This window comes from Ooceraea biroi, chromosome 2 (assembly GCF_003672135.1).
Source record: "Ooceraea biroi isolate clonal line C1 chromosome 2, Obir_v5.4, whole genome shotgun sequence".
Classification (NCBI taxonomy): domain Eukaryota; kingdom Metazoa; phylum Arthropoda; class Insecta; order Hymenoptera; family Formicidae; genus Ooceraea; species Ooceraea biroi.
Window position 1 is genome coordinate 6,919,030 of NC_039507.1, and position 25,188 is coordinate 6,944,217.

The 25,188-nt window shown below is 41.6% G+C and overlaps 3 protein-coding genes across 7 annotated transcripts in view; all 3 read left to right on the top strand.

Moving 5' to 3' along the window:
* The first annotated feature begins 1,062 nt into the window (after positions 1-1,062).
* Positions 1,063-7,785, top strand: LOC105283395 (bone morphogenetic protein receptor type-2). Its single transcript, XM_011346123.3, has 12 exons — positions 1,063-1,531; positions 2,307-2,589; positions 2,787-2,889; positions 2,987-3,184; positions 3,361-3,597; positions 3,790-3,945; positions 4,016-4,198; positions 4,313-4,482; positions 4,563-4,758; positions 4,842-5,042; positions 5,113-5,334; positions 5,439-7,785. Exons 2-12 carry the CDS (start codon positions 2,422-2,424, stop codon positions 6,479-6,481), a joined length of 2,877 nt encoding a protein of 958 aa, XP_011344425.2. The 5' UTR covers positions 1,063-1,531; positions 2,307-2,421; the 3' UTR covers positions 6,482-7,785.
* Positions 7,786-8,272: 487 nt separating this feature from the next.
* LOC105283394 (elongation factor G, mitochondrial) lies at positions 8,273-12,718 on the top strand. The gene is made up of 9 exons (XM_026975415.1): positions 8,273-8,476; positions 8,568-8,735; positions 9,770-10,268; positions 10,389-10,653; positions 10,736-10,907; positions 11,000-11,290; positions 11,398-11,601; positions 11,728-12,039; positions 12,155-12,718. Exons 1-9 carry the CDS (start codon positions 8,396-8,398, stop codon positions 12,419-12,421), a joined length of 2,259 nt encoding a protein of 752 aa, XP_026831216.1. The 5' UTR covers positions 8,273-8,395; the 3' UTR covers positions 12,422-12,718.
* Positions 12,719-13,125: 407 nt separating this feature from the next.
* LOC105283392 (leucine-rich repeat and calponin homology domain-containing protein 1) overlaps positions 13,126-25,188 on the top strand; it is a 49,785-nt gene continuing 37,722 nt past the window's right edge. For all 5 annotated transcript variants that reach the window (XM_011346119.3, XM_011346120.3, XM_026975411.1 and 2 more), the window contains exon 1: positions 13,126-13,552. In XM_011346119.3, the coding sequence (XP_011344421.1) occupies positions 13,363-13,552 (190 nt within the window). In that variant the 5' untranslated portion in view covers positions 13,126-13,362. The remainder of the gene's footprint in view (positions 13,553-25,188) is intronic.

Here is a 25,188-nt window from a genome sequence, read left to right on the forward strand (position 1 = left end):
GGGCAGTAAGTGTAATCTATATATACAGGGTGGCCCATTTTAATTTATAGTCGATTTTTTAAAAAACTAAAAGAGATACGAAAAAATGTTTCAGACAGACATGTCACGATTTCAAGGGGGACATAAGATGATACCATTGGTTTGACCTTGAATAGTCGTTTGAAGGTCACGCGAAGATCACCTTCAATTTCTTAAATTGAAACCCCAACTTTTTATTGCAGATTCTTATTCTTCATCGAAAAGTAAGTAACTTTTGTCTGAAACATTTTTCCGAAAAATGTCATCTTATGTCCTTAAAATGATCTTCAAGATGAGTTTTGAGGACATTTTAAGGACATAAGATGACATTTTTCGGAAAAATGTTTCAGACAAAAGTTACTTACTTTTCGATGGAGAATAAGAATCTGCAATAAAAAGTTGGGGTTTCAATTTAAGAAATTGAAGGTGATCTTCACGTGACCTTCAAACGACTATTCAAGGTCAAACCAATAGTATCATCTTTTGTCCCCCTCGAAATCGTGACATGTCTGTCTGAAACATTTTTTCGTATCTCTTTTAGTTTTTTAAAAAATCGACTGTATAAATTAAAATGGGCCACCCTGTATATAAGCCAAATACCACTCACTGACTCATCAACGTGCAGCCCGCACCACTGCATCTATCGACTTGAAATTTTAAGGGTATATTCCTACTAGTACGTAGGTGCTCACTAAGGGTGGGTTTTCCAAAATTCCACCCCTAACGGGTGAGAAGGGGAATAAAATGTGTTTTTATTTAATTCTACACATAGTATCGTGGGCGAAGCCCGCGTGACGGGGGATGCTAGTGTATAATAAAACTGATTTCTAGTCTCTTAAGATTACGTTTTTATTTTCTTAATTTTTTCCTTTCAAGTATACTTTATTGTATTACATTCTCATGTACCTAATGCTTTATTGTGAGTAAGAAAAGAATTTGAAGTTATTTTGCAATTTAACATGAAAAGTGCAACAATTTTACTGTTTAAAAAGCATTTAAAAAATCATATTAATACAATGACCATGAATATTTTGTTTTATATTGCAGTATAAGAGAATGTGAATATTATATTCCTAAAACAATGTTCACGAAATATATGATTATTAGTTCTTGGTTTGGCCGTTGGTACCTGGTGGCGCTGAGATCTTGGATCGCACAATGGCTGCCCATTGGCAGTCCATAGGTATATAGTCAAAGGTTGTGCGTGATTCGCGGCCGCCTTCATACGTATCCCTCGTAAAGCTCGAATCATCGGGGGTCGGGGGCAACGACGGGATCTCCTCACGGACGATAAGAGGCGGCGCGAGTGTGGTGCGTTTGCGAACGCGGTTAAAAGGCGACTCGATGGACACGGTTCGCCTGTCAAATATACGAATATTCACGCGTTGACGCTCGTTTGAAATGCACTCGGCGGCGTTTTGAGAGGACGTGCGATGTGGCCGACGGCGACGACAACTATCTCGATATCACGCGCGAACCGCGTCGAGCTCTCGTGAGGTCCGCCGTACAGAACGTAAGTACGCGTCATGTTCACATTCGTTTGTGATGCACTGCGCCGTACGCCCGTGTTTTCTTTCTCGTTTTCGTGTCGCCAGTCGCTCGCAGCACGCGCATGGCGCGTACGCTGATGGATCGTGCGACGTGCGATGCGCTCCCAGATTCTCATTAGATGCACCGTTTCCTCGTTAATTCTCGGCAATCCGCCCGCCGACCGCTCGATATTACATCTGCCCTTACGTGAGAAATTGCAATTAATCAGTCATGACATAGATGAGATTGTACATTATTTACGTTATATTTCTGACTCTTAAGTGTGTTTTACGAGCGAGGCTGAAATATCGGCGAAAATTGTTATATAATTATGATTAGATTTAAAAGATTGTGTGGCTTGTGCAGAAGGGGAATAATTAATGTTGAGTAAATATATGTCGTGCGTATCGGCACAAATTAAACAAAATAATGTTGCATAAGTGAACATAAATAATTAAATGTGTGTACATAAATAAAATAATGTTGCATCAAACATAAGAAGAATACACAGTAATAAACTTATTGACAAACTTATCAAATCACATTTATAATTTTGTCGAATGCGAGCTCAAATTGCATAATATTTTTGTGCATTTAAAAACTGTAAAAGTTTACAACTTGTATAATTTATTACATATTTGTGTACGTATATAAAAAGAGAAAAATTATAAGAGAGCTAAAATATTATTCATTTGTTTTTAACTTAATTTTTATTAATTGGTTTTATGAATTTTTTCTGCATTACATATGATGAGCAGATGAACCCAGAATCTCAACGGCAGTGTTGTGTATTACTGCGATGAAAGATGCCAACACTTAAGAAGCTCTGCTTCTGTTGAAGTGGTTCTGGTTCAAGAGGCCTGCTAAAGCACAATGAGAGCCATTGTATCAATCACGCTGATCACACTGCTGTGTGGTATAAGTTTAGCCCCCATCAATGCCAGTAGATTATGTGCCAGTAGAAAGAAAAACATTGAAAGTCTTTCCTTGAAACAGAACTCAGCAGGCGTACCTGAAACAGGCGTATCCAGTGACCATAATGTAGGTCACAGAATAATTAATCATTACAAACCAGCATGCTTCTTCTTGACTCATTATAATTATCCTGAAATTCTATGAAATTTATGTAGCAGATGTAATAAAACTCAATAATTTCCAGCCTTAAATAATATTTTGCATGTGGTATTGCTCACACTAATTACGAAATATTTTAAGTAAGGTGCGCATTTAACTTGCAGGTAGACAAAGACATCAAATTTGAAGTATGCAATAATTTCTGTCATGCATTGTGGCAAGAGGATAAGACTGCGAATGGTACCAAAATTACGATTTTGTCTCAAGGTACATATCGTACATGAAATTATCAAGTTTATCGTGTAGAAATATTTGCATGTTTATCTGATTAGAACGTCGTATGATAATCTCTGATATCGATTAGGCTGCTGGAAACAATCCGGCGAGCAGAAATGTGAAAATACAGAATGCGTCGCACTCCAGAGATCCACAAAGGCTTTGAACAACACGAAATTTTGCTGCTGCCATGGAGACTACTGTAATCTTAATATTACAAGTTCCAACCTCGCTTATTCGGATAGCAAGATACCCAATCCCTTTTCTACACAGAAAAGTCAGCCGAGTAAGATCACTAGCGATAGTAACAACATTTGATATAAATTACATAATTTATTTAATTCGAGATAACATTAATTATATCATTATTTTTATATTCTTATAGTAATTTTCCTAGTAATGATAGTAATAATGATAAATAAAAAAGGAGCAATTTTCTATACACTTTACGATAATTTCCAGCTACGGAATATCTGGAACAGTCGAACTCTGAACGATGGATGCTTATCGCAGTGAGCATCATTGCGTGCACGCTGCTAGTGATATGTACCATAGCGATGATCCTGTACAGGACGTATCGTAACAATATTTTAGCGAGATTAGGAAAGCCGTTATCTTATAATGATCAGTTTATGGATAGCACAGCGTTAAGAACCGGTACTTACACCGTCGATCACTTGAAACTCACGACTATCGTAGGTACGTTTTTCATCTCTTCCAGTGAAGCGAACGTGTCTTCCATAATTTGTTTGATATAGTTTTACAAATAATCAATATTATAATTATTAATTACATAAATATTAAAGATGTAAATTATTTATTAGCTATTGTCGGATATTAGAATTCGATAAATGTCTGGATCTGCAAATTATAATCACGATCGTGTTGCAGGTCAAGGACGTTATGGATCAGTTTGGCAGGGCAGTATGGGAGATCAGGACGTCGCGGTCAAAATATATCCTTCGCACTATCGCAACTATTTTCAGAACGAGAGAGATACTTACTGTTTGCCGTTCATGGAACACCCGTCGTTATTAAGTTACTACGGTAAGGTATTAAAATGAAAGCATCTTTCAACATCTGAATCATGAATATCTGATTTACGTTCCGATTTTAGGTGTGGATGAAAGAACGAGCATGGAAGGTAGCGTCGAGTATCTTCTAGTGCTCAGTTTTGCTCCGGGCGGTAGCTTGACAGATTTCTTGCGCACACACATCATCGATTGGGCCATGTTCTGCAAAATGAGCCTTTCTATAGTTAAGGGACTTGCATATTTACATACAGACATACGCAAAGGCGGTACGCATTGCACGTTACTTGTTCAGAAACAATGATGTAACAATTACATCGTTAATATTCATTTTAAATGATATGGGTAGACATGGCAGATTTACTGCGAGTATCGATTTCCAGAGAAATTCAAGCCGTGCATCGCGCATAGGGACATAAATTCGAGGAATATATTAATCAAAGCTGATGGCACTTGCTGCATTTGCGACTTGGGCTTGGCGGTGCAAATCTCGGGGTCCAAGTATTACTCGAACGGGGAGGAGCAGCACGCCGAGTTAAAATCAATCAACGATGTGAGTATGCAAAGAGTCTGTAATCACAGATCCCTCCGCGATGCGATCAAGCCTCTATCAAGGTTGTCTGTTGCGTGCAGGTGGGTACTCTGAGATACATGGCGCCAGAAGTGTTGGAGGGTGCTGTCAATTTGCGCGACTGCGAGAGTTCTCTGAAGCAGATAGACGTTTACGCGACGGGGCTAGTCCTCTGGGAGCTGGTCACGAGATGCTCCGACATTTATATTCCTGGATCGGAAGTGCCGCAGTACAAACAGCCGTACGAAAATGAAATAGGTACGAGACCCGTTTTCGCGAAACTGTAACGTCCGGCCAGTTCGATTCGGTTACTCCGATGGTACGTTCTTCGTGCCTTTCAGGTCTTCATCCGACATTCGAGCAGATGCAGGTCTTGGTGTCACGGAACAAAGCCAGGCCGCTCTTGGAGGGGAATTTGGTAGACAGGCCAGGAGTGCGTTTGATCAAGGAAACGATGGAGGATTGTTGGGACGCCGATGCCGAAGCTCGTTTAACCGCTTTGTGTATAGAGGAACGACTCTCGGAGATGCAGTCTCATCGCGGTAATGCATTCAATGATCAAACTATATCATATCCTCTAAGAAATTAAAGAACAACTCTTATCCCTTGCAGTGACGATGCACTTCACCGATGGAAGTCCGATGGTGAATCCCCATTGCACCTTAGTGCCTTCTACGACGAACAGTCTTTACAGCGAGTCCTCGCATCACGATAATGTACATGTTGTTCAACTTGCACTCAATGCGGCGCAAGATGGTAATACTAGCGATAGTGCAATAGTCGAGAACTTAGTTACGTTATCGCCCTCCGACAGCGTTGTTCACGAACACAGTTGTAAGTCGTTATTTATATAAATAACCGTAGCAGCATAATTAAAAACGATTATAAACATTACATTAGTACTAATATTTTAGCGACTTTCTCCATTTCTGTTTCAGTTAAAAATTCGAACGAAGTGGCGACGTATAATCATACCCAGGCGCTGCAGCCGTATCAGGGCAGAAATCCATGTATGGAGAGAAATTTGATGCTGCCGTCAGACTCGTTGGAGGACCTGGGCTGCAACGGCAACGTCCTCGTCGACAAGTCGCTGAAGCACGCGTGCAACGATCAATACAAGACCGCGACGGAGGTGCAAGGTCTGGTTTCGCACGATTACTTAAGCCAGCACACGACCCAGTTAACGCAGCTCAGGCCGGCGACGCCTATACCTTACGTGCAGAACGTTATTTCCGACGAAGGCTCGTCCTCGTACGGCAAGCGCAAGCAGACCAACATCCACGACTCTTCTCTCCAAGAAAACCCACGGAAGAAGCTGTTTGCCTGGCCCAACATCAAAAAACTGTTGATTAATAAGAGGATGTATCCGTACAGCAGATACCAAATAGACAGGGAGGACTCCAAGTCGAACTTGCTGTCGAAGCAGAACGTCCAGATCAAGACCGTCGAGACGAACGTGACGATCTCGCCCGGTGGGAAATACGTGAACGGCATCATCGGCAAGACGTCGACGTCGACGGTGCCGGTGGAGAAGAACGACAAGAACGCCGCGCAAACGGGGAAGCAGAAGCAATACGAGGACGACAGCACGACGTCCAGCTCGCGTCCTTCCACTTTGCCGCTCGTGAGTCTGAGGAATAAAAAGAGGGAGAATAATCTGAGCAGGCAACAGAGCATCGACAAGTTCAACGAAGTCTTCAACGTCGGTTCCAACGTGAACAACGCGCTCAAGGATCCGCATATGAGAATAAAGACACCCGGCGACCTGCCGCCGTCCGTGAGGAAGATCCGCGGCCGCGCGCAGTCGACGGCGAGATTCTCGCTCTACGACGATCGCATGATGTGCAATATCCTGAACGAGGAGGACGACCGGAGCGACAAGGCCATTTGGAATTCTGTGCCATTCGGTATGGATCTCGGTGATAGCGACGGGAAACACTCACCAACGAAACTCAGTACCAAAAATGTTACGTGCTTTTAATCAGATTACGATAATTAATGTCTTTTGTAAAGTCTCAATGTTCTTAAGTTAGTCAGAGGCAGCGAAGTGCCGAGATAGAGCGGAGATACTTCCAGTTTTGTGTACAGAAAAAAAAAACTTGTCTGTAAGTATACAAGTAAGGTTTTATACCCGATGCAAATACATTACCGTAACCTGTAGACACTAAGCGATAAAATTAAAAAGAGATTCGAAGGGGGAGGAACGTGAAAGCCTCGGAGGGGCTGATCGTGCTGTTTGATTGGTTCGTCATGTTACATTAGTAGCGTACTTCGTGCATCGTGAATGTTTTTGGCGAGGTAGACGGATTGAGTATCTAACTAGTGCACATGATAATTATTATAGATAGAGAATAGAGAATCAAATTGTGTCTTTCAATCTATGTGCGCTGAATTGTAAGCACTGGATTTATTTCTCGTGATTCCACTTTCGTATGTATCGTATCTGTGAATCGTCATTCTTTATAGCTCGATGCTCCTTTCCATTTGGTATCTATAGAATTTAATGGATTTTCAGTGTAATCGATAAACACATAGACAATCAATGTTAACATTTACATGAGGTTGTAAAATATTGTTAACATCTTGATGTGACTGTCGTTTTACTTGTTTCGCGACATTAAAAGACATAATCTCTCTCTTTCTCTCTCTCTCTGTCTCTCTGTGTAATGTGAGACAACAATCTCTTAATGTTGATATTTCTATAATATTCTCAATTCGATATTATTAGCTTAAAAGACTCGTGAAATGGCGGCGAAAGTAATCCAAAGCTCATTTCTTTTTATTACCGATTTTTTTATTATCGATGTGTACTTCGTGCGAGAATGAATCCTGAACTCATTTTTATACGTGACATGGTAATTTTAAGTTTTAAACAAGTTGTGCAACAAGTTTGTTCATTAATATGCAACGATCTTTATCAGATATGCGATTCTACAATTAATGCAAAGCCATTAATATTTAATGTAAGTCATTATAATTGTACATTAGAAATAGCGAAAAGATATATTTGAGCACAAAGTATCATTGTATCGAGTTATGAAAATTATTTTTCCTGATCCTACGAGCTCAGTGTAAATACCTGTAGTGTAAAAAAAGACTATTCAAATTCGTTAAATGTATTTGTTATGTTATTTTATGTTATATTATGTTGAAGGTATCATAAATTCTTATGTTATATATATTTTGCAGTACTTTTATCGTATGACACGTTACATTATCGACAAAATTAAGACAAAATTAAATACGATTATGTAATTCATAATAAAGTACGTCTTTTGTCGAAAATGCATTTCTCATTTAAAATTCAATTATTTAACATATATCGTAAGATATATTTATGCGACATCCGGGAAGACCTTGAAAATATTTTATTCTTAGTATTTTTATTTTAACTAGGAAGTCAATTTTATACTTTATTCTAACAAAGAAATCCATTTTGTATTTGTAAAATTACCAATTTCATTTAGATCTATTTTATTCATTCATAGATATTTCTATTTCCGTTTTTAGTCAATCTTTATTTTACTGAAACAAGTTATGGATTTATATTTTACTTTGTACATCTTATTATTATTGATTATATATAACATTATTATTGATAACATAAATTAAACTACATTTTTGCAATTATACACAATCTGTATATAGATATCTTCTTTATTTAGTTAAATGCACGTGACGTATTACTAATTACATCATAAACACACATTAGAAGAGACGAGTGATTGGACTAGGCAACGTGACCGGCGCTGTTGAGATCAGCGCAGACTATAGATGTTTTCTACAACGTCGTGGGGGATCCACGCATCCACGTTTATTCGACGAAAAGTTATATCTATAAAATTATATTTATAAAAAACATTTTATATTGTACGAAACATATATATTAGTAACCATGACTATCGTGACAATTTTAAACCGCAATATTAATTTAACTCGGTTATCCAACCTGCATCAACGCGCGTGTATCTTTGGAGTAAGTATCCTAACCTTATCAAAAAATTCTTTAGCAGCGTTTATACGCGTCAATAATATAACAATACACCGTGACTAATTTCGTCGTTAAGTTCTTTCAGCAAGATGCGCGATTTATGGCATCCTATGAAAAATTCGCCCAGCATAAGCCTTTGGAAAAGGTCAGGAACATTGGTATATCGGCTCACATAGACTCTGGGAAAACTACCTTGACTGAACGTATCTTGTATTACACCGGTAGAATAGCTAAGATGCACGAGGTGAGTTTAAACTCAGAGAACCAAATCCATTTCTAAATATTAATACTGTGAAAGCTTGAAATGTTACATTATCTTTATTCGATAACAGACTGTAATATAATAAACAAAGTTCATGTTTCTTTAAAAGCAACATCATTATTATATACAGGGTGTCCCGGGTTTTAACCGACAAACTGCGGGAGCATATTCTACTAGTGGAAATAAGAAAAAATTCTTATATCGAGTTTGCTTAGAAATGCTTTATTACAAAGTTATAAACCAATATTGAAAAGAAATATGAGATAAGTAACAATGGAACATAGTGTAGAATTTGGAAGGTCGAAGATGTTTATGTTATGCGTATTCACATGTATTCATGTTCACTATGTTGAAACGATTCAGTATGATTGTTACTTTCACAACAGTAGCCGTTAGATTTCAATCGTCGTGTGAACTAGCAATTACTATCAGAATGCCAAAAGTGTTTTCAAATGAGGAATACACTGATACTCATTTCGTGTACGGATTCTGTGACGGAAATGCACGAGCTGCCGTACGAGAGTATCAACGTAGATTTCCTAACAGGAGAGTACCAGATAGATTTAAAGCAACGAATTACTAATTCAGTTACTGAGATGCAACAAAATTTTCAGGAATGTCGTACCGTAACAAATTCTGTACTACATCGATGTCTAGCTTGTATCGATGTGCAAGGACAACATTTTGAAATGCGTCACTAAATCATTGCGTAGATAATTTTTATTTTTGTGAAAAAATCCGTTGTTACTTATCTCATATTTGTTTTCAATATTGGTTTATAACTTTGTAATAAAGCATTTCTAAGCAAACTCGATATAAGAATTTTTTCTTATTTCCACTAGTAGAATATGCTCCCGCAGTTTGTCGGTTAAAACCCGGGACACCCTGTATATATATATATATATATATATATATATATATATATATATAACAATGATTTATGTCGCTTTTAAAAAACGTGACACCCACCCACACACACACACACACATTCACTTTCTATCGTTAATTTATCGTAGGTAAGAGGAAAAGACAATGTCGGTGCTACAATGGACAGCATGGAATTGGAGAGGCAAAGAGGCATCACTATTCAATCAGCCGCGACGTACACAATATGGAAGGATCACAATATTAATATCATCGACACGCCGGGACACGTGGACTTTACGGTGGAAGTGGAAAGAGCACTGCGCGTCTTGGATGGAGCTGTACTCGTTCTCTGTGCCGTGGGCGGTGTCCAGTCACAGACCCTAACTGTAAATCGACAAATGAAGAGGTACAACGTGCCTTGTCTCGCGTTTATCAACAAGCTCGACAGAATGGGCGCAAATCCGAAGAAGGTCTTGCAGCAGATGAGGAGCAAGCTGCAGCACAATGCTGCCTTCATCCAGTTACCGATTGGTCTGGAGGGTAACGTGAAGGGTATAGTCGATCTGATCGCTCAGAAGGCTGTCTACTATGAGGGAAACTTTGGCGAGATTATCAGGGAGGATGAAATCCCGAAGGACATGAATGCAGGTATGCACGTAAAATTAAAAATTTTGAAATGTCAGTCTGATCGGGATTAAATCTCGGAATCTTGATGCATTTGATCTTTCATCTTACGAAATTACTAAAAATCGCATTCGTATTGATCAGAGGTGAAAGATAGGCGACAAGAATTAATCGAACACTTGGGCAACGTCGATGACGCACTCGGTGAATTGTATCTAAATGAAGCAACGATAACCGAGAAAGATGTCATGGATGCCATACGTAGGAGTTGCATGAAGAGAAAATTCACTCCCGTACTGGTCGGTACTGCATTGAAAAACAAGGGAGTTCAGTCGTTGCTTGATGCGGTGTTAGATTATTTGCCGAACCCGGGAGAAGTACAGAATTATGCTATGCGAGAAACGTCCAAGTAGGTCTTGCGTATACTTGATAATCGGCTGTGCAGCTATGTATGATTGATGCGTATCTGAAAACAGACTTTATTCGCTCAGGGGCAAAGAAGAGAAAGTTTTGTTAGATTTTGCCCGTGACGATAAGAAACCTTTCGTCGGATTGGCGTTCAAGCTGGAAGCTGGAAGGTTCGGCCAGTTAACGTATTTCCGTTGTTATCAGGGAATGCTGAGAAAATCAGAGACTATATACAATACAAGGACAGGGAAGAAGGTAACTATGTTGCGTAAGCATACACGCGCACGCATTTATTTCCTTAATAATTTATTATGTGAAATACATTGTCGACGGCGGCGATTATTCAGGTGCGAGCTCAGAGAGTAGTCCGGCTTCATTCGAATCAGATGGAAGATGTGACAGAAATTTACGCCGGGGACATCTTCGCTCTGTTCGGCATTGATTGCGCGTCGGGCGATACTTTCGTCAAGGAGTCTAAATTACAGTTGTCCATGGAATCGATTTTCGTCCCCGACCCCGTGGTGTCCATGTCGATTCAACCAGCGCACTCGAAAGATCGAGACAATTTCGCGAAAAGCATCAACCGTTTTACCAAAGAAGATCCAACCTTGCGATTTTACTATGATACGGATAGTAAGGTAACATACTCAACAATTGTCGTTTCTTTCAGTTTATTAAAGATTATTTTCTGAAAGTTTCTTAAAGTTTACTTGATTCACGATGTTCTGTCTTATGTATTCTTCAGGAGAGTATAATCTCGGGTATGGGCGAATTACATTTGGAGATTTATGGACAAAGAATGGAGCGTGAGTACAATTGTTCAATCATCCTAGGCAAGCCGAAGGTCGCCTTCCGAGAGACCTTAAGCGAGCCATGCGAGTTCGATTATCTTCATAAAAAGCAATCCGGCGGTGCTGGTCAATATGCTCGTGTGTCCGGAATCCTCGAGGTATCAAATGTTCATCAATATCGTTAATATATATAATATTTAATATAATGTTAATATAATAGATGTATGTTGTCGTTATCGTTATATCTCTCAATATTTCGTTTATAATGAAAACTTTTTTTTAAGCCACTGCCACCTGAGCAAAACACAACCATCGAATTCTCGGACGAGACTGTGGGCACCAATGTTCCGAAGCAATATATCCCAGGAGTGGAGAAAGGCTTTAGAAGTATGTGCGAGAAGGGCTTGCTCAGCGGTCACAAGATTGCTGGCGTCAGATTTAGACTGCTTGATGGTATGCATCATTGCGTCGATTCTTCGGAATTTGCCTTCTTCCAAGCCGCGCAGGGTGCCGTCAGGAATCTATTTGAGGACGGTAATTGGCGAATCTTGCAACCCGTTATGTTAGTCGAGGTGACGGGGCCAGAAGAATTTCAGGTATCAACGATATCCTGTCTAATTTATTTAATTTATTTAATTCTAATAATTCTTGGGATTTTTATTGCGTTTTTCTGGACAGCGCTTCTGTCATGTGTTCGTTGTTTTTTTTCAGGGTGTCGTAATAAGTCAAATCAATAAGAGAAAAGGAATTATAAACTCGACGGAAATAAACGAGAGCTGGTTCACGGTCTCTGCGGAAGTGCCGCTTAATGATATGTTCGGTTACGCGGGTGAATTGAGATCCTCGACGCAGGGTAAGGGAGAATTCAGCATGGAATACGCGAGGTACAGCCCTTGCCTACAGGAGCTCCAGGAGGAAGTCATCAGGCAGTATCAAGAATCACAGGGGATAACAGTCGCCCAGAAGTCGAAGAATTGATCATAGAACGAAAAACGAAGTTAGCGAAAATTTGCGCGAAAATTATCTTGTGGATGTCATTTAAGTTCGTGGCAATGTATGTCATTATATCTATGATATACTTGCTTACCTGATATAAGCCGACAAATTATTAGTAGCAAGGATAAGTAAATAACATGAATGCGAATGATTCAAATTAAATTAAATGTAATTATATGAATGTATCGAGAAGGGGGACTGTAAATATTAGTTTACGTCAAAAATATGTGATGTAGGAACGAAATAAGTCGAAAATATAATTATTATCTACAGACTTAATAATGCTATTTTTTTATCGCATTCCTTTGGTCTTCTCCAAGAAAATGAAAGTAAATAACAAAACTGAAGTAAATAAACTTGAATATCTACATTTTTTATATTTCTCTAGATGGCCCTATGATTCGCTCCAAAACCTTCCATTAGTTTCACGAAACTCCGCTACGAGCCTCCACCTGTTCCTATCTGCACTTTCGCTAATATCTTTTCACTCTCGCATCATCCCTCGTTTTCCCTTCACTATCTATTTAACCATATATCACTTCAACTATAAAAATTGCAACATCCAGACCAAGTAAAAGAAACAATTCTCAACCATGATTAAACCTCGATTGCATAGAAACGGCGTTACACCCGGTTTATCGCGCGAGGTGGCGCCCAGTTGGCGTGGCGATCGCGCGCGGGCGGCGCGTCGCCGTCTGGTTTCTCAGTAGCGCCCTGACAGGCACGCGGGAGGGTGGTTGGTGCGCTCGTTTTTTTCGTCGCGTACCGTCTTCGCGTTCGAGCACGAGCACGGGCGGATCGGAGCGCGTCGCGCGCGGTTATCTCCACCTGGGGAGGTGCACGTCTCCTCTGCGGTCGCGGTCGTCGCCGGGGCCGTGCGTGTCGTCGTCGTCGTCGCGGCGCGCGTGCCCGAAAAATGTAATATGGCGATGGTTGCGTCGAACATGAGCGGCCACATACAAAAGCAGCTCACCAGGAGCCTCGAGCGGATCCTGGAGGAGGCGCACCTGAGCGGCGAGCTCAAGCTGAGCGGCCGGAAGCTCAAGGATTTCCCGAAAGTCGGAAAAGGTACCGGCGCGGCCAAGTACAACCTGCAGGACACCGTGATAGCCGGTGAGTCCTGCGAGGAGTCCTGCGGTGCACCGCTCCGATTTTTCTAGGGATGCGGGCTCGACAAACGGAGGGCGGGGGACTCCGTATGCGCGCCACAAGCCTTTAGCCCGAAGTCGGATTTGTTTTTTACGTGTTCGTTTTCCTGTGCTCGTAACTTTCTCATAATGTTTCTTTGATCACTTTTTTGTTACTGCTTCCTTGTGATAAAATACTTTCCCCTCCCTACCCTTCTGTTATCTTCTGTCACAATGAAGACGCACGCCTCGGCGATTGTTGGTGCTAATTGATGCGTCGTTGTTTTTGTTTGTCGTTAATTTGCAGCGTGTTATACTCAAGATACTTCGTAAAAAATAAACGTTTACGCGCGACATTTCCGCGCGACGTTGTTTCCGAGAGCGAGTAGACGATTTGAGGTTTTGATGTAATCCTCGCCGCTTTTGAGGATAACGCTTCCGTGTCTTTCCTTTTATAGGTTTATTCATACGGATATCGATATTTTTGTTATCCTCACATAATTCCTGCAGTGTGTCATGTATTTATTTGTAAATTGTACTTACAAAAGTTCGTAAGGTTGCAAATAGAAGCAAGGTCATAAATTGGAAGTATTACTCAACGAAAACTCGTTCTAGGAATAAAAGAGTTCGCAAGGTACCTTGAAATTAATGAATCAACAGTCCCGCCAAATGGCGGGATGTTTGAAAGCAACGGGAAAGGTCCAGAAGGAAAGAAGGAAGGCTTTAATATCATACGAACGTTTGCAAACACCTAATAAAATAAATTCAAAAGAGCTTGCCAGTCCAACAAGCCCGCAGTAACATTATCGATGAATAAAGAACCAAGTTCGCACGTGATTTCTCACGGAAGCGAGTTTTACGAACCGTCATTAGCATCGCTATCAGTAACGCATCGAAACGTGTATTTCCAGTATCAAATCTTTACGTTCGCGGTACCGTTAAGCATGCTAAATCCGCGATAGAAGTAGCGACTTCCCGACCGGTCTTATCGCTTGCTTAAATTTCGAGGCAACAACCGAAGTAGTAAAGTAACGTCAAAAGACGACGATGACGTCATTGTGTCATCATTATGTCATCTGGAGTTACCTTGCTACTTGGGAAGACCGAAAGGATTAAACCGCCACAAATCTCTCAAAGATGAAAAGAAAGCTGAGAGAATTCTGCAAATCCTTTTCCGAACGCGATATCGAAAAGGCGTGGAAAATCTGCACTTGTTTACTTGTTCACAGATGACTTGTTCACTTAATGCTGGTGTTGGTCTCCTAGGTCCGACGACCTTGCACGAAGGAGTCACTTGATTTTACTGGCTGACCGAGAATCCGTAATAGGGAATTATGCACAAATGACTTCCTGCCGCTGGATGCGCGCTTCGGGACGCTATTAATTTCCCTCGGGTTATTTATTAGGAGTGTGATTTAGTTTTGAGGGTCTTGCAACAGATGGCTGTAGTGTCAGTTTGTTCCAATAGCTGTTTCCGATAACTGTTGTTTCTTACAGTGTTCACATTATCCATGACATTTAGTAGCATTATAGCAATAGATGCAATAACAGTCGTGTTTATATCATCGTAAAAATGCAACTTCCGAAACAGCATTTTCGACACGCGTTGCTTTTGTTTTTTAATCAAAAGAAAACTGCCGCTGAGGGTTATAGAATTCTTGTGGAAACTTGTGGTGATTCTGCCCCATCAATTAAGACGTGTGAATACTGGTTTAGACGCTTTAAAAGTGGTCATACTGATGTGAAGGACAAAGAACGCTCGGGACAACCAAGAAAGCTTGAAAATGCAGATTTCCAAGCATTATTGGACGAAAATCCAACACAATCCACTTCAGAACTTGTCAGAGCATTAAATGTTGATCGTACAACAGTTACCAAACATTTACATGAAATGGGAAAAATTCAGAAAGAAGGGAAATGGGTTCGACATGAATTTTCGGAAAGTGCCATTGCGAACCGGTTGAACATTTGCATTTCGTTGATCGCCAGGCAAAAAAAGAAGAGTCTTTTGTCTCGGATTGTTACTGGGGATAAAAAGTGGATCTATTTTGATAATCCGAAACGCAGAAAATCATGGGTGGATCCAGGCGAACCACCAACATCCACTCCGAGACGCAATATTCACGGTTCAAAAGTAATGCTCTGTATTTGGTGGGATAGTGTACTATGAGCTGTTAAATCCGCATGAGACTGTCACGGCTGATCGTTATCGATACCAATTGTACAAGTTGAAGCAAGCATTGGACCAAAAACGACCAGCAATTGCGAGTAAACGACGGAAAGTGATTCTTCTTCGTGACAACGCTCGACCTGACGTTGCGTTATCAGTGAAAGAAACACTATTAGAGCTTGAATGGCAAGTCTTACCGCACCCCGCGTATTCTCCATGCGATTATTATTTGTTCCGGTCGATGCAACACGCTTTAGAGGATATACACTTTCATAATTTGGAAGAAGTGCGAAAATTCGTCGACGAATGGATCAACTGAAAAGAAGAGTGATTTTATCGTGGTGGAATCCATCTTTTGCCAAAAAGATGGGAAAAAGTTATAGAAAACGAAGGAAAATATTGTGATTAAGGTATTCATTCATTATCATATTTAAATACATGCGTTTTTGAGCAAAAAAAAACCCTCAAAACTAAATCACACCCCTAATAATAAGCGAATACGCGCGCAGGAATAGTACGGGCACAGTTGTCGGTGCATTGACCAGAGAAACCTTTAAGCATTACCTAATACGCGTACACCTGCCAGGTTCGACACCTGGCGCGCATTACTCACCGGTAATTGCTGCCGACTGCAGGACTTTGTAGCAAACGCACTGCTGGCAGATTTATTAAACATCCCGTCAAGAGCGTCTCTTCTCGTCGGCGATTCGAAAAATCATTAACGACCTGGACTCGCGTTCCCGTTGCGCGTTTCGCCACCATGCTGACCTTCGAGTTCCCGGTTTCAGCCTTGCGTTCATTTCGAATTTCAGATCGCGCCGATCTTGCCCGACACTTTAATCGGAGCCCGTGATTACAGTAGCGAAATGCTGATCACTTTCATCAGTTTGACGTTTGACATGAGAAAATCAAATAAAATAAGTCAAAAGAAACCTTTCTTGTGTTCTCTCTCTCTCTCTCTCTCTCTCTCTCTTCTGTTATTTTGCGGAGTATCTGCAAATTATGATTAAATTCCGCATCGTGATAGTCGCGAGTGATGAACGTAAGCTCGTGGGATTTCCATGGAAAATTATACGTTACGACGCAGATACGCGCGTCCTCGCACAACGCCCTCGTGCACCTTTCCCTCAATTTGACAAAAAGGGTCGCTGCATGAATCTCGAAATAGAACGGCGGAAGAGCCGAGAAAAAGCCACTGCCGGCTCTCCCGTGCGCGCGCGCGTACGTGCGGTGAAACAAAATTATAAAGCCGAAGTTATGCATCCGTGAGGGCTTATTTCTGTCGCGCCGAGAGCGCAAACGCCGCGCGGCGAGCGTGCAATCGCGTGTTCCGTAACTCTTTCGCGTCGTGCACAAAGGACTTTCCGCGTTATAATTTTCCCGGCCGATAGATCGACGTCCTGCTTCTCCCTTTATCACCGGGCTTGCTTCGGCCTGAATGCAAAACGCGGCGTGTCGGCCGCAGGACCGCGTTATCTCGGCGCACCCGGTATTTCCTGTTACCGTGATAAATATGTGGCTGACAGCCGATAATTCCAAGAGCAACGGGAAAATTGCGCGAGCGAGCGTTAACAGACGCGACGCTTCATCGAGACGTCTCTCTGGGACGCGCGTATCTCGCGGCTCTCTTGTCAAGTATTGGCGGATACTCGTGTAAGAGGCGAAAAATAACTAGGAGACTGCCTTAGATTTGAACTCGAACTCTCCGGGATCCCTGGTTCACACGCCTAGGTCTCAGGCTATACGGCCAATACTCCTACTGTTGCGATCAACTTGTTTTCATTCTGATCCTCTATACGACCTGTCAGTCTCGACTATCTTTCCAGATCTTACAGCTCGGCCAGCCTGACATTACATTCGTCCCCGAATGTCTCCAAATCGTCGGTTCACTCCACTTGAGTCCCTCTCAACCTCCATTTTTGGTTCACTCTTCTGAGTCCCTCCCAACATCCATTTTTGGTTCACTCTTCTGAGTCCCTCCCAACCTCCATTTTTGGTTCACTCCTCTGAGTCCCTCCCAACCTCCATGTTGGTTCACTCCTCTGAGTCCTTCCCAATCTCCATGTTGGTTCACTCCTCTGAGTCCGTCCCGACCTCCATGTTCAGGCTTCACTACCGGCCAGCTGCTTCTCAACTCCCTCCTCTCCGAGGGTAGCGATGAATCTCAACTGTCTTCGAGGGGTAGCGGATTTTATCCCACTTCTGAATTGTAAGAGGCGAAAAATAATTAGGAGACTGCCTTAGATTTGAACTCGAACTCTCCGGGATCCCTGGTTCACACGCCTAGGTCTCAGGCTATACGGCCAATACTCCTACTGTTGCGATCAACTTGTTTTCATTCTGATCCTCTATACGACCTGTCAGTCTCGACTATCTTTCCAGATCTTACAGCTCGGCCAGCCTGACATTACATTCGTCCCCGAATGTCTCCAAATCGTCGGTTCACTCCACTTGAGTCCCTCTCAACCTCCATTTTTGGTTCACTCTTCTGAGTCCCTCCCAACATCCATTTTTGGTTCACTCTTCTGAGTCCCTCCCAACCTCCATGTTGGTTCACTCCTCTGAGTCCTTCCCAATCTCCATGTTGGTTCACTCCTCTGAGTCCTTCCCAATCTCCATGTTGGTTCACTCCTCTGAGTCCGTCCCGACCTCCATGTTCAGGCTTCACTACCGGCCAGCTGCTTCTCAACTCCCTCCTCTCCGAGGGGTAGCGGATTTTATCCCACTTCTGAATTGTAAGAGGCGAAAAATAATTAGGAGACTGCCTTGGATTTGAACTCGAATTCTCCGGGATCCCTGGTTCACACGCCTAGGTCTCAGGCTATACGGCCAATAGTCCTACTGTTGCGATCAACTTGTTTTCATTCTGATCCTCTATACGACCTGTCAGTCTCGACTATCTTTCCAGATCTTACAATCGTTCAATTATTCCATCAGAATGGAATTATCACTGCACTTGTCTTGGCGATATCATCCGCTGGCGCCGCGTTCGCGGCTTAGACAGCACGAGGGTTCACGAGACACCAAGCGTGCGTGAGGTGCTTGCAAAAGTTCAAATGATATTAAAGCCATCTTCCTTCCTTCTAGATCTTTCCCATTGCTTTTAAATGGCAGGATGTTGTTGATTCATTAGCTGCCTTGCAAGCTCTTTTAATGTTTGGGACAAGGTTTCGTTGAGCCACGCTTCCAATTTGTGATCCTGCTTCTATTTGTGACCTTACGAACTTTTGCAAGCACGTTACTTGCAGAAGTAATTCGCTGTGTTGACGTAGCAACAAGCGACGTTGCTTACCGTATTAATTCTCGAATTCTCACGCTTGTAAATGATAGAGCTAGCATGAGAAGGGAGGTTTTTAGAGGTCTTTTATTGCGATGTAAATCCTGTTTTCCGATCAAGAACTGGTACTCGACGCGAAGAATTTTGCCGAGAGAGCTGCGAAGTTTTTGCACTGGCAATACGTGATCTACGCACGTGCACAATTGTGTAGGTGTGATACGTGGTGTATCAGATGGATATCTGGACCGGCACGGCGCCGCTGAGAATAGTAACTTGCGGGCTATTCTGTAGGCTTTAACGCACGTGGATAATTTCCACGTGCTCTCGCCGTTACTGCAAGTATGTATAGTCACACTTCCGTGGACTAGACAGGCAGTAATAACCTCACGTTCGTGTTCAAGCTCAGAATTTTCCTGCTCGAGTAAGCCTGCAGACACAGTGCTCCATATTTTTGCGCCGTGCCACTCGGACGCGATTAAATGAATGATAATAATCGGTAATAGGAGTTTGCATTATTTATCGCGCTAACACCCAGAGAAAGCGAAGGCGCTCTCTTGTTAGCTTTTTTAATCCGTTAACTTTTAACTTTCTTAGAAAGGTAGTTATGCTATGTGCTCACTCGGTCGCTTTAGCTTAATTAATTTTTAATTAGAAATGGACGTTTTCGCTATAAAAATACGATCTGTAAATATATGTATACGTATAAACGTGTGTTTGTCGTTTTACATACGTATTCATGTGACGCGTATGTCATTTTATTTCTGTCACGTTTTGCAGCCGAAACGAATATCGGGCTCATCGAATTTCGATGACGTTTGTGAGGAAATAGACGGGGACCAGGAATCGCAGATTGGCGTGATCCCCGGAGGACGCGTCCGTGTTCTGATAGAGAATGGGGGAGAGATGGAGGGCCTTTCAAATGTATCTGTTACTACTTTCCCAAGCATTATTGAACTGCCATGCCATTCGGCCAGTCGTCTTACACGATGAGTCCCGACGTGCTATGGGGGACGTAACTTCATTAACGAACCCCAGGTCAGTTCGGCTCGCTTGATGAGGGATCTGACAGCTTATATAATTCCCGTATTCGACACTTGCATGAAATATGCACGTGCAGTTAACGGTGCACTTCCCGTCTCCTCCTCTCGGGAGATTCCACGTTCGAGTCTTGTCAGATAGAATCATGATAGAGGCTGTCATAACTAATTATCGAAGAGGTGCGACTCGATGATACAGACAAAAATATGTACAAGGCGTCCTCGTACTTTGACAGCGTAACAATTTTTAATTTCATATCGATGGTATTTAATATTTCAAATTTCAGATTACAATATATTTAACTTGCCGTTTTCAAAATTGCCGAATAATCAATTTTCGTTTTTCATATATAATTATATATATATATATATAAAATGATACAGTATAGCTATGATACGCACATGTAACAGCTGTACGTTCTAATATTTAGATTACCGCTCGCTGTCTTTTCATGTTATCTATTTTATCGCGGGCGTTGCGAAATGGTAAACAGCGCAATTTAAAAAGAAGACAACGCGGTAAAACACGGGCAAACTTTCTAATGCATTTATCTACGCGGGCTCTCGAGAGAAGAGCAGATCAAGCAATTACGAATATCCGCACAATCTTCGCAGAAGATTTCATCTTCTTCTTCATCGCGGATGACGGTAATAACGATAATGACGGCGAGTTAAATCCGCAGCAACATCTTGTAATCATTCAGACACGATCTCGCGACGGTTATCTTAATATCAGGCTGTTCCAAGACATCAATATATAATATGCAAACGTTATCTTAATTGCGCTTGCCTATTAGTACTCCGTTACACATTCCTCCTCGCAGTCGCAGCGTTGCCTTTCGATTTCAGTTGACGTATCATTTTCATAACATCGATCCGGTCCGATCTATTTTTTCTTCGCTTGCATGTAAATCAATTTCCCGTTTGTCTTTGTCGAGGCGCGATGCTATCTCTCTTTCTCTCACACAACTAACCAGATTTCCCATTCATCGTGCGTAGCACGCGCCCACTCACAAGGGAAGGTTTTTAGGTGTTACACTCGGATTTCAAAAATTTTTTGCATGCAGGTAGGGAGGTCCCCAAATAGAAGAAAAAAAATAAAAGTAGCGGCCCAAATGCATATTTGCGCGCTACGTGCGCACTTTTCGATGTTAGGTTAATTACTCAAAAATGCTATTTCCAATCGAATTCTTTACATTTTTTATTTCACCTAATGCACATTTATATTGCTTTGAATAATTTTGTGTGTGTGCGTGCGCGTATGTGCTTCTGTGTGCGTGTGTGTACTTATGTGTGTGCGCGCGTGTGTGTGTGTTTAGAAAATATGAGCGTCTAATGTAATCTCGTGCCGCGCGGGCAGTGCGTATAAAAGGCCCATTGCTCAAAAATGGTATTTGCATCGTAACTTTTTTAATTTTTTACTGCAACTGCCAATGCACACAATTTGGAATAATTGTACATTGCGCAAATCGTAGTTTGCTCTTTCTGCGTGATTTATTGTATACGACTTTAAATAGATTTGACCAGAATCCATAACGAGGACATAAAAGATCTGGTCAAGGGAGGTTTTTAATTCTTTCGGTTTTAATTTTGGTTTTGATTTCTTTTTAAAGCGTTGTGCATTAGGTGAAATAAAAAATGTAAAGAATTCGATTGGAAATAGCATTTTTGGGTAATTAACCTAACATCGAAAACTGCGCACATAGCGCGCAAATATGCATTTGGGCCGCTACTTTTATAATTTTTCTTCTATTTGGGGACCTCCCTACCTGCATGCATGCAAAAAATTTTTGAAATCCGAGTGTAACACCTAAAAACCTTTCCTTGTCAGACCTGTTATCGATTATGTCACGGTGTACCGCGCGCATTCTTTGCGGGGTGAGGAAGAAGGGACACGACACCCCCCTTTTTCCAAGCCGTTCCTTTTCACGCATCATTACGTCAGTCCGGTAATTCAGTCACCCCGAGAGGGATGTCGTGAATTTTAAAATTAGTGTTCGTCCACACGAAGCTTCGGCGTCGATTTCGCGACGCCAGCCTTGGCATTCCGCGCAAACTTCTCTGCCAAGTGCAATCTCGCATTGCATTTACAATCTGTACATGTGTGCTGCCAAGGTCTCCGATTTTCGATCTCCAGCTAGAGTTTCTCTCAGGCATGTTCAATTTTCAGGAATTGTTTCCATTCGACAGAACATCGCTGCGGCTCGTTTTAACCGTTGCAGCTCTAGAAGCACGGAAACACCACTCTGAACCTAACCACAAAACTTTAACATTCCGTCATTTCCCAAAATATTTAATGTATTTAAATATTTAAAGTTTTTCCGTCTGCATCGCAGGAAACTGACACTCGAGCTATCCTTCCGCGAATTTTCTGGATGGTGCATCGCAAATTCATGACGTCGAATATGAGAAATTACTCCTTAGCTTATGTTTATTTCTTTGGACGACAAAATAAATTTACGTGTATATTTCTTTTGCGTAATTATCTTCATTAAAAAAGCTTTCCTAGGCATCCTTAGAGTTTCAGTTCTCTTGAAATTGTTCTATTCAAGTTAATCCTCGACGAAACGTACCATCATCGCTCGTCATTTAATAATTACTTCAATTTTTCTCCTCGTGCGGAATTGTCTGAAAGAAAAACGTTCGTCCTGTCGTTCCGTCTGCGAAATACTCCGCAAAGTGCATTTCGTAATCACCGAAACATCCAAAAAAGCTCGAGCGAGCGCAACCGAGCACTTCACTTTTCACCGAATCACTTTTTATTTGTTCTCTTTGTCTCTTTCTTCTTCTACTCTGCTTTACCATCTCTTAACAGCTGTCGCGCGACGAAGGATCGGCCGACCGCATCGAAAGCATTTCCTTCCTGAATCGCTTTGGGGCGATCTCTTATGGCGTCCGTAATAGCCGAACGCATTACGAGCCTCCAATCGATTCGCTGGGAATGAACTGTATTTCGGACATTGCGTGCATGTCACGTTTACCGTGCTTAGGCTGATCAATTAACCGTAAAAGCGATTAATACTCTGTAACAATGCACTGCATCCGACCTCGGAGATTAATCTGACGAAAATTACTATAATTAAACCGCAAATGCATATTTTATGCGGGTGTAATTGTAAACTAGATCGTTTTCGGATCGGCGGTTTGGAAAGGACTTACGTGACCTCAGCATGAATTTGAACAATGCGGGGAATCAATTTCCGAATTATTAACAAGGCCAAAATGTACAATATTGTTGTAAAGTTATAATATTGGACAACATGTAGGCTACTATATTTGCCAGCACTAGAAATTTCCTATTAAAAATTTTCGCAAATCACTGTAAATTATTAAAACAACAGCAGAAAAACGTAGACACCATGACGCACGATAACGACGTGATAAATCAACGAGACGCCGTTGGGAAAAGTTGCTCGCGAGCAGTTTCCCTCATAAAAATGCTTCTCTCGCGCGCGTGCCCGCATCCGTTAAATGATACACGAAGAATCTTCCAGACCACGAGGAGAAAATCCCGAGTTTACGGATCTCGAGGGAAAATGCGGACGGCGCTTCCATTCCCGGGAGGAGAAAAACCGCGCTTTCACGAGTTCTCCTCGCGAACTCTCCTCTCGAAATGGTCTCAGACGAAAAAAGGTCCTTTCACAAACGATCGACGTTCACCTCGACAATCGCAGGCGAAAATCCGGACAAGACCGCTTCCGCAGGATAACGCAGGATCACGAGGACCCACCCCGAATTATTTCCACTCGCATCGAGAAGCTGCGCTTATCTGGCCTGGTTTGTTCGCGAGGGTGGCGAGCGTCGCGCTTCCGCAGGGGTGGAGCGACGTGCGCGCGCGTTGAACAGGGATGTGCCGTGGATATAAGAGAAAGAGAGATATTTGTGCACGTCCAAGCTAAAGATAGAGGCATCGTAACAGCAGCAGCAGCTGCTGCTGCTGCTGCTGTAGGGACATGGGCGCCAACAGGTCGATACTCCACGACGCGTTATATTGTGGCGTGCGCCATGGCGAGAGTTTCGTTTATCGTTTACCGGAAGTGCTCGGCTTACTGTCACCCTTGCTAAAGTGCGGGGTAAAGTGCGACAGAGCACCTGTCAAAGTTAGCTGGAGCGAACCGCGACAAGTTGAAGTAAAATGCAAGCGAGATAGCTCGGGGTGTGTCAAGACGCGCGGGATGAATTCTAGAACACTAGCATGAGGATTAATGCGGCTTTGACTGTAATACCGGAAGATTACGTCATGATCACTATTGCGCCGACGAGAATAAAGTGCGATGCCGCAACGACCATGCGACGCGCGATAATTAACATCGTTCGTTAGACCAGTTATTATCCCGATTATTGGAATAATTGCTAGCTGATTAGTGAAACAATTACAATAATTGCTAGAAAATTTTGTTATCGATGGTATATTGAGAACTCATATTAGAGGAAAGTCCCCGATTATGAGATACCATATCGATTTTGCCGAATGTAAGGAAATCGATAGGCAGAATTTAAAAATGTAATACGTTATCTTGAAGAGAATTTAATAAGCTTTAGGTTGGTGAATTGAAAAATCTAATTTAAATATTATTTTTTCTGAAAATTAAAAAAATTTGAAAAAAGAGCTTTACGCAAGATCGAGAAAGTGTGCTCCTAATATAAGATACCTCGAGAAATCGGTGTTAAAAGTGCAAAATACATCAGTATTGCAATTAAAAAACTTTATTAGATAGTTTTATAAAAATACTGCTGCTACAGCCTTCGCCAAATCTTCACGATTCCACTGTCGACGCTTCCTCGTATCTCTAACCTCCATAGTCAGATTCTATAAAAATTAAATACACAAAACTGCGTAATATAAATTCGTATTAACTTTTCTTTAACCTTAAGTAGTATTTTCTTTCTTTTTATTACATTACATAATCTTCATATTCGAGCAATAATTATCTCATATTAAGAGTACCCTGAATATCTCATTATACGAGCCACACGTCTAGCGGTTCCGCGATCATGAAATCTAACCTCTACAATTAAGCAATTCAACAAATTGCGTATTTTCCTGTTACTACGATTCTACTCTATCATTGCATACTGAATTTATTGCCAACCATTTCTTTATTATATAATAAACAAGGTTTAAAGACTTACCTCAA

Bases quoted from the DNA above. Each gene is read 5' to 3' on its own strand.
- LOC105283395 (XM_011346123.3), top strand. From the start codon at position 2,422: ATGAGAGCCATTGTATCAATCACGCTGATCACACTGCTGTGTGGTATA. The intron at 4,759-4,841 runs GTACGAGACCCG...CGTGCCTTTCAG, and splicing joins GCCGTACGAAAATGAAATAG to GTCTTCATCCGACATTCGAG. The intron at 5,335-5,438 runs GTAAGTCGTTAT...TTTCTGTTTCAG, and splicing joins CGTTGTTCACGAACACAGTT to TTAAAAATTCGAACGAAGTG.
- LOC105283394 (XM_026975415.1), top strand. From the start codon at position 8,396: ATGACTATCGTGACAATTTTAAACCGCAATATTAATTTAACTCGGTTA. The intron at 8,477-8,567 runs GTAAGTATCCTA...TTCGTCGTTAAG, and splicing joins AACGCGCGTGTATCTTTGGA to TTCTTTCAGCAAGATGCGCG. The intron at 8,736-9,769 runs GTGAGTTTAAAC...AATTTATCGTAG, and splicing joins GAATAGCTAAGATGCACGAG to GTAAGAGGAAAAGACAATGT.